This window comes from Triticum urartu, chromosome 7 (genome assembly GCF_003073215.2).
Source record: "Triticum urartu cultivar G1812 chromosome 7, Tu2.1, whole genome shotgun sequence".
Taxonomy (NCBI): Eukaryota; Viridiplantae; Streptophyta; class Magnoliopsida; order Poales; family Poaceae; genus Triticum; species Triticum urartu.
Window position 1 is genome coordinate 13,472,598 of NC_053028.1, and position 13,911 is coordinate 13,486,508.

General features: G+C 42.6%; 2 protein-coding genes and 1 pseudogene across 2 annotated transcripts; 1 reads left to right on the top strand and 2 right to left on the bottom strand.

Moving 5' to 3' along the window:
- Nucleotides 1–2,083: 2,083 nt before the first annotated feature.
- Nucleotides 2,084–4,421, bottom strand: LOC125522362 (asparagine--tRNA ligase, cytoplasmic 1-like). Its single transcript, XM_048687424.1, has 5 exons — nt 3,519–4,421; nt 3,153–3,406; nt 2,911–3,040; nt 2,739–2,797; nt 2,084–2,584 (listed from the first exon to the last, which is right to left on the bottom strand). The coding sequence occupies exons 1-5, from the start codon at nt 4,413–4,415 to the stop codon at nt 2,401–2,403; spliced, it is 1,524 nt and encodes a 507-aa protein (XP_048543381.1). The 5' UTR covers nt 4,416–4,421; the 3' UTR covers nt 2,084–2,400.
- A 2,922-nt stretch (nt 4,422–7,343) lies between these two features.
- Nucleotides 7,344–9,542, bottom strand: LOC125522496 (annotated as a pseudogene).
- Nucleotides 9,543–12,508: 2,966 nt separating this feature from the next.
- LOC125521672 (glutaminyl-peptide cyclotransferase-like) lies at nt 12,509–13,683 on the top strand (the record flags this gene model as incomplete). Its single annotated transcript, XM_048686723.1, is given in 5 exon segments — nt 12,509–12,848; nt 12,931–12,987; nt 13,281–13,316; nt 13,427–13,491; nt 13,620–13,683. Coding segments are annotated over 5 exon segments (528 nt in total), but the record flags the coding sequence as incomplete, so codon positions are not given.
- Between the last annotated feature and the right edge of the window lie 228 nt (nt 13,684–13,911).

Consider the following 13,911-nt stretch of genomic DNA (forward strand, 5'->3'; position numbering starts at 1 on the left):
TGATCCCGTTATCAACGACATCCAATTGCCCATGGTTAGGAAACCGTAACCATCTATTGATCAACGAGCTAGTCAACTAGAGGCTTACTAGGGACATGGTGTGGTCTATGTATCCACACATGTATCTGAGTTTCCTATCAATACAATTATAGCATGGATAATAAACGATTATCATGAACAAGGAAATATAATAATAACTAATTTATTATTGCCTCTAGGGCATATTTCCAACAATATTTAGACTGGATATGAGGGGTGTTGGTCTGCCCAGACGGCTTTGGTTTAATTTTGGTGTAGCTTTTCCGAACGGGTTCGCGGCCATCACAAGTAGTTATCATAGTAGTCGGAGCTAGAAATGTACCTAACGTGTGATGCTTACTAATTAGTTAGGGAAGTAATTTTTTGACAATAGTTACGAAAGTAATTATCTAGCAATTAACTCAAAATAAATTAGAAAATAAGCTAGTAATTCTCAACTACAACAACAACAACAATAAATTACGTGAGTACTATCAGGACTAGGTAGCTAGTGCTTGTACCCAAAATCCACATAGAATAAATTAAGTCCCAAACGCTATACTATTTAGTGATAATTAGCTAGCTGATGAATAGTGGGCAGAACATGGTGTGTATATTCGTCCCATAAAAAAGTTAATAGCTTGTTTTTTTACAGTTAATAAAAAGACGAACAAAAAAATGTTGTGCTTTTTTAGTTGTGATAAAGTGTTGTTGATGTCATAACTTAGATGTGACATAATGTCCAGATGAGGATTAGACAAACCCTATATTCAATATTATGCTTGCCGTTAATGGACTAGCAATGAACACTCTATCCAATAACACATTTGTCTTTGTCAATTCACATGTGTTGCTAAAAAAAGGTCTACACGGCATAGATTTGTAGTGACACACTGAGTGCCCAGTTAATGCTAGAGAGCATATTCGGTCATACATACTTATATTGATCTTTTTTACTTAATCATAACTAATGTTGCAACTATACCTTTGTTGTTTTTGTATTTACACATTATTATTTATACATGAGTATTTATGCATTATTTAATATACTATTTTTAAAATATGACATGCAAACTAGCAATGCAATCAAGACATTTTATTCAAATACACAAAAGAATTTTCATGTGCAGAATAAAAATAACATTTGTCGCAAAAATATGTGACTTTCACATTTGACTTAGAGTATTTAATTTTAAAAACTAAAGTTCTTCTATAGATTTTACCCCAAATATAAGACCATAAATAGTATCACATCGACCAACAAATAATTTCATGTGTCTTGATGTATTATAGTGTGTCTATATTTGTCTTCATCCATTGTCTCGTTAAATATATATATAAACTTAGTAGAGTATTTTAGTATTAATCTAGCAAATAAGTTGGTAGAGATTTCTAGAGAACTCCCTCCGTCCCAAAATAAGTGACTCAACTTTACACTAAGTTTAGTATTTATTTTGGGCGGAGGGAGTAGTATATGGTTTACCTGCAAGAAGATAATTCAGAGTGTACAAAGTGTGAACCGAGTCACACATTAAAACAAAGTCTGTTACACGATATAAGAAATAAAGAGTGTTTATATGTACCTTTGATATGTCCTTCTCTAGAGACATTTGTTCGGAACAACCATATGACATACACCATCCCCGCTGCATTTAAGGGCGCTGTGATCCTTCCATCACTTCAGAACACAACTCATCCTTAGGCCTCACGAGCTCACTGCTGATGATCAATCGTCCATCGTGCTTTGTGACGTGTGGGCTTCAAGTTGGAAATACAAAGATTCATTTTGAAAAAATTACGTGGATACATGGTTGGTGACAAGGCCTGAATGTTGTGTTAGAAATTCTACGTGTAAGAGAAGACCACTCAAAATGAGTGGTTAGCTATATCAAAAACAATGAACTGTAAGATAAGAGCTTTTGATGATAAAATACCTTGGGCAGATCAAGAGAAACAAGTTTGAACGTCTTTCTCTACAAAATTAAGCTGGAAGAGAGAAGCTATATAGAGAAATTCAGTTGACAACTCTAGTTGTGTAGACACGCCTGAATTGAACAACTGATATGAAAAAAAAAACTACTGCAGGGACGAGCTAGCAGCTGGTCTGTTTTTCATTTATGCTCCATAACAACAATTCAATTAGTACAATCCTTACATTCAAATTCAAATTTGACATGAACTGAAATAAAAAGACTATTTTTGTGCTATCTAAAGGACATCATCACAAACTATGATATATGCACACGTATGACTCCTAGTCTCACTTATGGACAACTTATGCTAATTTACACTTACTATGCTTTACACCTATTACCACTGTACCCTAGCTGGTTATCAGACTATGGACAACTTGTGCTATTGCTTGGGAGGCCAATCAGATCTTCAGAGGTCGGCCTTCCCAGGGTACCTGGGGAAGGGGATGACATCTCTGATGTTGTCAAGGCCCGTGGCGAAGAGGAGCATCCTCTCCAAGCCCAGCCCGAACCCGCTGTGCTTCACGGATCCATAGCGTCGAAGGTCCAGATAGAACTCATAGGATGCCATCGGCAAACCGGCCTCCAGTATCCTACATACACAACATGTTGTTAATTAGTCCACTACAAGTGCCTTAATTTGTATTATTATATGCAGACATGGATTGGTTGTTACAAAGTTAATTTAACATTTGTAGTATCCTGCAATTTTGAAAAAAAAAAACAATTATAAGAAGGTGATGGTACCGTTGTTTAAGGATACCGAAGCGCTCCTCCCTCTGACTACCACCAATCAATTCACCAACCTGAGAGGTACGCCACATCCAGTATCAGTTAAGGTATCATAGAAATTATCAATTCTAAATTAAATCAATGAACATTGTTCAATAATTCAACATATTGCTCCTCCCTTATACACCTTGGGAACAAGAACATCCATAGCAGCCACAGTCTTCTGGTCATCGTTGAGCCTCATATAAAACGCTTTTATCCCTCGCGGGTAGTTATAAACAATGACAGGCTTCTTGAATATCACCTCAGTCAAGTACCTTCAGGTTGCAAGAAATTCAGAATCACCACAAAAATCCAAACAACACGGGAAATAACAGAAATATCAATGCTTATAACTGTATCTGCACAGGTGTATACAACTATATATACCTCTCATGCTCGGACGCTAAATCGATTCCCCATTCAACTTTGGTCTGGAACTTCTTGCTACCAGCTGAGCCCATCAGTATCTCAACAGCCTTCGTATACGAGACACGTTCGAAAGGCGTCGACGAAACTAGCTCTAGACGCTCGATCGCAGCCTTATCATGGGTTTTAGCCATGAACTCCATGTCCTCCATGCAATGCTCCAGCAGCCACTTGCAGAGGTACTGCACGTAGCTCTCTGCATAGTTCATGATATCCTGTATATATGTGACAAAGTTTAGCATGGATATCAGTAGGCATCGCAGAAATAAACACGGTTTACACAAGTACAATGTATACTATGTAGAGAACATTGTGGATCAATATTACCTGCAGGTTTGCGAACGCGATCTCCGGCTCGACCATCAAGAACTCGGCGAGGTGCCGCGACGTGTGCGAGTTCTCGGCACGGAACGTGGGGCCGAAGGTGTAGACGCCGCTGAGCGCGCAGGCGTAGGCCTCGGCCTGGAGCTGGCCGGAGACGGTGAGGAAAGCCTGACGCCTGAAGAAGTCGCTCTCGAAACCGACAGTTCCTTCTTCTTCTTCATCGTCGGCATCATGGTGAGGAGCAAGCTTCAGCCTGAGGTCCCTGTCCGCCTTCTGGGCCTGGCTGAACAGTGTTGTCACCTGGAACATCTCGCCGGCGCCCTCGCAGTCGTCGGTGGTGATAATCGGCGTGTGCACGCACACGAAACCCATCTCCCGGAAGAACGAGTGTGTGGCGAACGTGAGCTCGCTCCTCATCCTCGCAACCGCCGCGATGGTGTCGTTGCGGGGCCGGAGGTGGAGGAAGTCCCGGAGGCGGTCGAGCTTAATCCTACCCTTTGGCAGCGGGTAGGCGGCCGGGTCGTCGACCTCGCCGGCGTCGATGACGGCCTCGACGCCCAGCTCGATGCGCTCCTTGCTCTTCCCGGGCGGGACCCGGAGCACGCCGGAGACGAGCACGGAGGTCCCCGTGGCAGCGAGGCGGGCGAGCGGCGGGTGCGTCACCCAGGCCGCTTCGACGACGAGCTGCAGGCTGGCGTGGCAGGAGCCGTCGTTGACGGCGAGGAAGGCCACGGTGCCGCCGCACTGGACGCGGCCGGCCCGGACCCAACCGCCCACGACCACGCGCTCGCCGGCGAGGGCGTCCGTGGCGGCCAGGATCGCGCGGATGGGCGTGCGGGACGCGGCCATCGGAGGCTCCAGGTGGTCGGCGGCCGGGAGATCGGCCGGCGGTGCTGCCATCGTGGAGGCCGCCATGTTTGAATTCTGACTCTTTTCCTTCTCGGCGGCAACTAAAAAGGACTCCTTTTCTCTTGAAACGTCAGGACCAAGGCAGCTGGCAGCTCCATACGTCGGGGCCAAGGCAACTGCAGGATCGCCTCTACACTATCTACACCATTCAGTTTGCGTCAAGATTCGTGCTATCCTTTTATAGAAATTTTCTTTTTCGTTTCTTCCAAACAAGAGAACATTTGGCCTTCAAAATTTTCATATAAACTATAGACAAGTGTCACACATGTGATAAGCAATCCAAACAATTCAAAAATATATGTGTATAGACAAGTGTCACTCACTATATACAATGTTTTTTTTATGAAACAACAATTTGTCAAATTTCAAAATTAGAATGAATAGTATCATTTAAAAAAAATATGTTGCGAGTTTAAATGTTCTTTTATTTGGGATGCTGATCTGCAAAGTTTCGAGTTTAAATGTTCTTTTGTGATGTTAATCTGCAAAGTTTCGAGTTTGTCTGCAACTGATAGTATTTGTACAATTTGTTTCTACACCTGATAGTACTTGTGTGATGTTGATCTGCAAAGTTTCGAGTTTAAATGTTTTCTTTATTTGGGAGAAAAAAAGAAGAAGTTTTCTTACGCAAACTTTATGCAACAATGGATGATGAGGATAGGTGGTACACTAGTATGAGGCTACAACCGGAACTTTCCCTACCCCTTTACTACCTCACCCCCTGGTTCCCTAAATTCACCATGCAAGTGCAAACAACTTGATGTTATTGAGATGACTATCCTCGGCGGCACGAAATATGTTAATCTAACAGCGATCGCCACCAGGACAAGGTAGATCGTAAAAAAACCCTAGAGGTAAAAACACACCCTAAATAGCAAGAGGCTGCGGTGAGAGGCTGCATTGCAAAGCAGCTACTTAATCAGTGATTTCGTGAGATTTATGCCCGCTACTGGAGTGAGCTTTCGGGCTCGCTATGGCCTAGCCCACTAATTAAACATTATCTCATTAAATTGTGGGCCAAGCCAAGTGCTCCTATTATGCGGGCATCTCTTTGTCTCCCCCGCACAGTATAAACAAATATATATTGAAGATTATGCTTCCCGTTAATGTACGGGAAATGACCAGTCTATCTGATAATGTAATACATTGGCAGCCTTTTTCAATCCACACATCTTAAAAATAAAATGGTTTACACACACGTATTACAAATAAAACCGTGTACACAACATATATTTGTAATGAGACATTGAGAACCCAGTTGGTGCTATAGAGCACATTCGGTCTTATATACTTATATTGATCTTTTTTACTTAATCAAAATTAATGTTGCAACTATACCTTTCCTGTTTTTGTATTACACATGATTATTTATACATGACTTCTATGCATTATTTAACATACTATTTGTTCAATATAATATCCAAACTATCAATGCAATGAAGACATTTATATTCAAATACACAAAAGAATTTTCATGTGCGGAACTAAAAAAATTGTCGCCAAAGTATTTTGACTTTCACATTTGACTTATGATATTTAATTAAAAAAAACTAAAACTGCTTCTATAAACTTTACCCCAAATATAAGCCCATAAATAGTATCACATTGACCAACAAATAATTCCATGTGTCTTGATGTATTATTGTGTGTCTATATTTGTCTTTATCCATTGTTTTGTTAAATATATAAAAACATAGTAGAGTATTTTAGTATGAATCTAGCAAATAAGTTGGTAGAGATTTCTAGAGTATAATAGTATATGTTTTACGTGCAAGTAAAAGATAATTCTAAAGTGTACAAAGTGTGAACAAGTCACATAGTAATACACAGTCAGTTACGAGATATCTAGAAACAAATAGTGTTTATATGGGAAATAAATAATTTAGTGAGGTACTTCCTCCGTTCGGGTTTATTAGGCCTCCTCTTATTTTGGGCTAAAGTTTGACCTAAAGGATTAACTAACAAAAAATAAACTATATGTCACACAAAAATATATTGTCAGAAAGCTCCTTCAAATACAAATCCGACAATATAAATTTTTGTAGCATATATTATATATTTTTGTAGTCTATAAATGGTCAAACTCTGGCCCAAAATACGAAGGGGCACAATAAACCCGGATGGAGGTAGTACTATAAAGTATTTGCAGTCATTCAGTCAAGTCAATCTATCAATAGTACTCCCTCCGGTCCATTTTACTTCGCATATAAGATTTGTCTGAAGTCATACTTCATCGACTTTGACCAAATTTATATGACGAACTATCAACATGTACAATATGAAAGTTATACGAGATGAAAACTACATTCATGATGCACCTAATGATATTGATTTTGCATTGAGAGTGTTGATATTTTTCTTCTATAAAGTTGGACAAATCTTATATGCAAAGTAAAGAGGACCGGAGGAAGTATCATGTGGATGCACCTATGAGTCACAGACAAAGGCAATCTTATTTTGTGCTTAAGGCGGGGAATAATTCCTTGTGGTAGAATACCCTAACCCTGGAGCTATGGGCCGCCCATGCATGATACAAGCATTGGTTTTCAGAAGGTTATCAAAGGTTCTGTGCTGTTTTTTTGTGTGTGTTTCGTTGTCAATTTTTCCAAGGTTTTTTCGGTTTTGTTTTCTTTTTTCCCTATTTATAGTTTCATTTAATTTTCTTTTCATTTATAATTCATAAAATTATGAAAAAATTAAACAATTTTTGAAATCCACGAGTAGTTTTTAAATAAGTGAACTTTAACAATTTGTGAACATTATTTTTTGATTCATGAACTGTTTTGAAGTCTTTATCATTTTTTCTGACTATTTTATCAAGTCCTTGAATATTTTTCGAATTTTGAAAAAATTTAAATTCTTGAATATATTTTAAATTTGAGTATATTTGTCAAAATCCATGTATATTTTCCTAAATTCATAAATATTTTAAAATCGCAAACAAATTTTAAAAACCATGAACTTTTTTAATCCGTAAAAATGGTAGAGTTTTTCCCTTAGCGAGGAAATGACTTTTTTGTATCTTTTTCCCAGCAGGGAGCGACAGAAAAGAAAAGAAATGAAAAGAAAAGAGAGAGATCAGCGAGCAAGCGGGGCTGCGAGAAGAGGAGCGGGCTGCTTGAGTACCTCGGAGCTCGGACGAGGGTCGAAGCTACATCGGCCGTGTGTAAGACGCTGAGCAGTGCAACAAGCATTTCAAAAAGAAAAAGGGAAAACGTAGTGCACCATGAAGGTAAAATGCATCTTGACCCGGCCATGGGGTTATGCCAATTATTGACTTTACAAGATGGTGAACTCTGATATCCCACTTATATAGTACTTGCTTCGATCCATATTATTTGTCGCTGGTTTAGTACAAACTTTGAGGTAACTAGGTTTGGTCTACATACTTGTCTTGAGCAACCAACTACCCCTTATTTTTTGTGGCTGGTAGACTGGCGGAATAGACTAGTATTCCGATGAACCATACCACATGCATGACGTATATCAAACTCAAAGATAGAGATGAGCAGGTAGCTTGGGAGCGGCGACGACCTTCAGCGGGTACTTGCGGCTGGTGGTTAGCCCAAAAACCTCCTCCATGCTCAGCTCCTCCTTGGGCATCCCCACAGGCAGTGTCCAGGTGAACCCATGCAGTAGGTGCGCCAGGCTAAGGCGAACCTCCTTCAGCCCGAGGTTGTAGCCGGGGCACATCCGCCGGCCAGACCCGAATGGAAGAAGCTCCAGGTCTTGCCCTTTCACGTCGATCTTGCTCCCCATGAACCTCTCTGGCCTGAACTCCTCCGGGGCGTCCCACAGCTCCGGGTCCTGGCCGATGGTCCACACGTTGATGAGCACGCGCGCACCCTTGGGCACGTCATACCCGCCGACGGCGGCGTCCTCACGGGCGACGCGCGGGATGAGGAGCGGGACGATGGGGTGCATGCGCATGGTTTCTTTCACGATGGCCTCCATGTAGGGCAGGTTCGGCATGTCCTCCTCCGTCACCCACCGGCCGCGACCGACGACGCGGTCCAGCTCCTTAGTGGCCACGTCGAATGCATCTGGCCTCCTCAGGAGCTCTGACATGGCCCACTCAACGGTGGCGGCCGAGCTCTCCGTGCCTCCGGTGATGAGGTCTTGTGTGAAAGCCTTGACGCCGGTGCGGCCAAGCGGGACCTCGAGGCTGGGGTCGTCGGCGATGTCCATGAGCACGTCCACCATGTCCCTCGCCGCCTCGCCCTCACGACGGCGGTGCTCGCCTACGCTGTGCTCGTCGAGTACGTGCTCCATGAGCGCGTCAAACATCTTCCCCACCTTCTTCATCCGCCGCACGTACCCCTGCAAGTCCATCCAGGCCAGCCATGGGATCCAGTCGCCGACGTTGAGCACGCCATTGAGCAGGAACAGCTCGTCCATCATCCACCTGAACACCTCTGTCGACGGCACCGGCCCCTCCGACGAGCCGTCGGCGAACAACCGCTTCCCCATCACCATTCGCGTGATCACGTTCAAGCTCAGTGTCGACATGTGGTCCCTATAAAGATGCACAACGCGCTTGGGCCCAGACGCCGCAAATATGTTGCGCACCATGGCGTGCACCTCGTCCACACGAATGTGCGCCATGAGTGCGAGGCGGCGTGGGCTGAAGAGCTTGGTGAGGCAGATGCGGCGCGCCTGGCACCAGTAGGCGCCGTAGGGCGACCATGTAATGTCAGCGTAGTTGTAGGTGGTGTACATGCCGGAGGCAAACTTAGGGCGGTCGACGTAGAGGATGTCCTTGGTCTTGAGGAAGAACCTGGCCATGTCGACCGACGAGAGGCAACAATGAGAGGGAAGGGGCCAAATTGAAGGTGCATGAGCGGGCCGTACTCCTTGGAGAGCTCGTGGATGGAGCGGTGTGGGAGCGCGCCGATGAGGTTGAAGTTGCCGATGATCGGCCAAGGTTTCGGGCCAGGCGGGAGGTTGTACTTCTGGCCGTGGCGGAAAGTGGCTTTGAGAAAGAGGAAGAGGAAGAGGGCGGCGAGCGCCATTGTAGGGAGGATGGTGTTCTCCATTATTGACTCGCCAAGAGGAGCTAGCTAGACTGATTTGGAGATCTATGCAAGTGTTATGCAGATGAGCCCGTGTACTTGTAGAAGCCAAGTCCGTCTAAGTTCTTATGTATATATATACGAGCCACTCTCAAGTAGCTATATATTTTTCTCCCACGGCTTGTATATTTTCGAGCTTGGATGAGGAGTGACCCGTCATTTTTTTTTCTTTGGTGGTTGTTGTAGTGGTGCCGAAGGCAGGTCACAGGCGGTGATGTCAAGCTCAGTGAATTATTCAGTCTTGAGTGTAAAAAAAAAATCTTCTTAGCTAGTGTTTCTTTGTGCAAAGACTAGTGTTTTGCTGTCTTTTTTATTTTGGCGGGTCGATGTTTACGTGGCTTGTACCATGATCATTATGTATAAATGAGACATATATTATCATGTAAAAACAAGTTGGCATGTGGCTGGTAATCAATCATCTCCTCTTCCTATTTCCTATTGTTTTGACGCTTGCAGTCTACCTAATATAACGTGACCAACATGACGCGTACATGTAGAAGAGTATTTTTTTTCTATGCAGGATTAGTTACATGAGTACGTACATTAGGCGCTAAACGACATGCATCAACTCCATGAGTCAGATCTTAACGAGTGACGTATGGCAACCAGCATGCGACAAAAGTACAAGTGTGCACAATCAATCGACAAGCAGTACACAGTAAAAGCAATAACTAAGCTAACAGTAAAACCCCAAGCTAGCTTTTACTCTGTTATACCCTTTCGAGTCTGCAATTTTTTAAAAGTTGAGAAGAAAATAGAGTAAATGGAGACGCTTGGCAGAGGACACAAGTGGATTATTTATCAACGTTCTGAAGAAATAGCAGGAGCTCTGCCATAGCTAAAACCAGCAGGTACCAATGGACCAGGGTTATATGCAGAAAACAAATTGGCATACATACTCCCTCCGTTTGGAAATACTTTTCATGGAAATAAATATATCTAGACGCATTTTAGTTTTAGATACATCCAATTTGTTCTATTCATGTGACAAGTATTTCCGGACGAAGGAAGTATTACATTGCGTCTTACAGACACCGGTCTCTATATCCCCTGCAAAAAAGGAAAAGAAAAAAAAAAGACACCAGTCTCTATATAATCATGGAAGAAACAACAGTGCGCTGATTGAACGAACATTATTAGTCAGGACCAGCAAGCTGGGATGACAATGGCAGCAGTTGCGGAGCTACGTGGTAAGCTGCAGGTGCCATGGCCCCCCAGCTTTGGTAAAATATGCGAAGGATTTTTTTTTTGAAAAGGAAGATTAGGAAAAGTATAGTCTTTTGATATTGCCTAGCTCCGCCAGTGAATGGCAGTGTGGAGATAATCAGCATTATTAGCAGGTGATAACGGAAGTTCATCACGAGGAGTACCGTGGATCTCACCAACCGTGCACGATCTACGACGGGAGACTCCAAACTACGAGTATGGTCTCCTTATGTATGATTTTTCAGCTGACGTGTTACCTGCTACGGCTACAAAACTGCTGACCGAACACGAGTCATTAACACACTACGGATTACATTCATTAACCGGTGTTTATTCGAGTGTCTCGATCCTTAATGATGTAAATACCAAAACGCTGAATAAGTTAATACGTTATCATAATATAACACACTTAAGGCAAAATGAGTATACATGTATTTTATTTTGCAGGGGAAATAAGTCCACATCTAAATATATGAATGTTTGTATGACATTACACATATGTTATAACACACTATGAAGATATTAATATGGACTAGTAACATATGTATGTTATTCTTCTAAAAAAACATATGTATGGACCATGTGACACATATGATAAGCAATCCAAACTATTTAAAAAAAACATATGTATGGGTCGCAGAGTTTCTCAGCTCGAGCTCAAATGAGCTAGGGTGAACAGGATAATCGTAAGAAATTCAAGAAAAATTCAAAAAAAACCTGATTTTTTGACAAACATTTACAAATGTTCTAAAAGCTTGTAAATTTTCATAATGGAATTACAATCGTGAAAGTTGTGGCAGAAAAATTTGATTTTCCGAAACAAGTTTTGAAATAAGTCTCTAAGGCATATTTTATATGGAGATTCACTCTGTAGCAATGCAGAGAAAATGAGGCCCCTTTGTGGAAGTAGCTTGAGCGGTCATTGCTTTACCCTTGCCTTGTGTCCATCTTCCAAGATATTGTTGTGGAAGAAAGTAGGCCCGCTCCGAGTCACTTATTGTTCGCTAGCATACGTTTGTTATTTGGTCTTATCTATACAAACAATACATATACGATGTAATGACATCGGCTCACTCTTATAAAAACCACGTCCGATTTGCACAGTTGCGAGAGAGAAGGGGTAGGTTACGCAATTTTCTGTCAATATATAATCATTGTATATTCTTATATTCATGCACCATGGCTTGAGCGACGAAACATTGGCAAGAAGTGTGATGTGGGTCGGAAATCTAATTCGCCCCCTGTGTGCATGTGCTCCTGCGCGCGAAAGTAATTTTTGAAATGTCAAAAAAAAAAATTCCCAACAGAAATTTGATCTATACATAGTCACAAGCTACGTGCAAATTTGTAGGCAAAAAAGTTAAGTAGTTTGGCCTGTGCAAAAAAAAAGAGAAAAAACTAAACACCAAATGTCACCTGAATTTTGTTTTTTTGACTTATGAAATACCGCTGCTCTGTTTCACATGAAAATTATCAAGCATGCTTGTCACAATAACATGAACATTTATAGAAAAACACATATTTTTTATTTTTTGAATTTACTTTTCATGCGGAGCGAATGCTCCTCGGAGCCAATACGCCTTCCTGATGCGCGTGATATATTTTGTAAAGTACTTCATCTGTAAAGAAACATAAGAGCGTTTGGATCACTAAAGTAGTGCTCTAAATGCTTTTATATTTCTTTGCACAAAAATCAAATATGTTGTGTGTGTAAAAGAACAAAAGATTTCAAAGTAGGCATTCATTCCAAAGTCAAAAATTTCAGCTAAGAAATCAGGAAGGCTAAAAACTCAAATCCAAATCTAAAGCGAGAATTTAGTGGTTGACCAACCAGACCCAAATGACCGCCGGCTCCCGACGGAGGCCCCCGCCGCCCCGCCGCCACGCCTCCCCCATGGCGCCTTCCCCCCTCTCCGTATCCTCCACCAACCCCTCCCCGCCGTCCTCGCGCCGCGTCCGCCGCACGGCCGTCGCGGCCGCGGGCGCCGCCCTCGCGACGCTCCTCCTCCTCGCCGCGGCTGCCGCCGTCTGGCGCCCGGCCTACCTCCCCGCGGCGCTCCTCCGCCGGCCGCCGCTCGCCGCCGCCCGGTTCTACTCCTTCGACCTGGTCCGCGAGTACCCGCACGACCCCGCGGCCTTCACCCAGGTCCCCACGCTCCGCTCCGTTCCCTCCCGATCTGGTTCCCTCCCTGACCGATTTCTCAGATCGCGTGGTCTCTTCTTGGCAGGGCCTCCTGTACGGGGGAAACGACACTCTCTACGAGTCCACTGGCCTTTACCACCAGGTAGGTAATGCCAATGTGGACCAAGAATCTGCTGCTCCAATTTAGCTTGGCAACAAAAATCTGTGCTTCACTTGAGTAATTATTCTTGGCATGCTAAGGAGTGAATACTTCCTTGGTTTTCTTCTCACAATTAATAACCTGTTGTGGAAAGAAACAAGTAGTAGCAGACTTGGTGTCACTGTTATGGATTTATTATTATGAGTTTGCAAGCTGTATTTGTTTTATTCACTTGCTTTTCTGGAACCAGTTATGTAAAGCACTAACTAAATGCTTCTAATTTTGTTTCTGGGCAGTCGTCGGTCCGGAAGGTTGATCTTCAAACAGGAAAAGTACGTTAATTCCTTTGCTTTCCATATATAAACATTGCATGTTTTATGTCTGCAGCAATGGTTAACCTACCCGACACCAAATCAGTAGTCATTGTTTTGTCATTTTTCAGGTTTTAGAGCAGCACCAAATGGATGGATGGATGTTTGGAGAAGGCCTGACACTTCTAGGCGACAGGTAGATATACCTCAACTATACCTGACGATAGAGATCGCTTTCTTGAATATGAATATGATGGCTCTGTTTGCTTCTGTGGTCCTGTTAAGTCACATTTCATTTGTTTTAAATAAAATTCTCTTTTGTAGATTGTTTCAAGTTACTTGGCGGAAGAATGATGGATTCATATATGACCGGCATAACTTTAGCAAAGTAATGCTGCTGCCCCTGTTTCTATTTTAGTGCATTTACAGATGATTCAGCTGTTTTTGTTTTAAAGGCTCAGCTAATTATCCCCAACCCCACCTATCAATATCTGTTGTTTGCTGATCTTCTGAAATATGGGTTACAATCACCCCCCTTGCATTTTACTGGTCTTATTTCAAGTTTTTCGGCCAGTTTACTTCCAAATAGAAGGTGCAATAGTATTTGTTAAGCTTG

Bases quoted from the DNA above. Each gene is read 5' to 3' on its own strand.
- LOC125522362 (XM_048687424.1), bottom strand. From the start codon at position 4,415: ATGGCAGCACCGCCGGCCGATCTCCCGGCCGCCGACCACCTGGAGCCT. The intron at 3,041-3,152 runs GTATATATAGTT...TGCAACCTGAAG, and splicing joins TTAGCGTCCGAGCATGAGAG to GTACTTGACTGAGGTGATAT. The intron at 2,798-2,910 runs GTGTATAAGGGA...CGTACCTCTCAG, and splicing joins TGGATGTTCTTGTTCCCAAG to GTTGGTGAATTGATTGGTGG.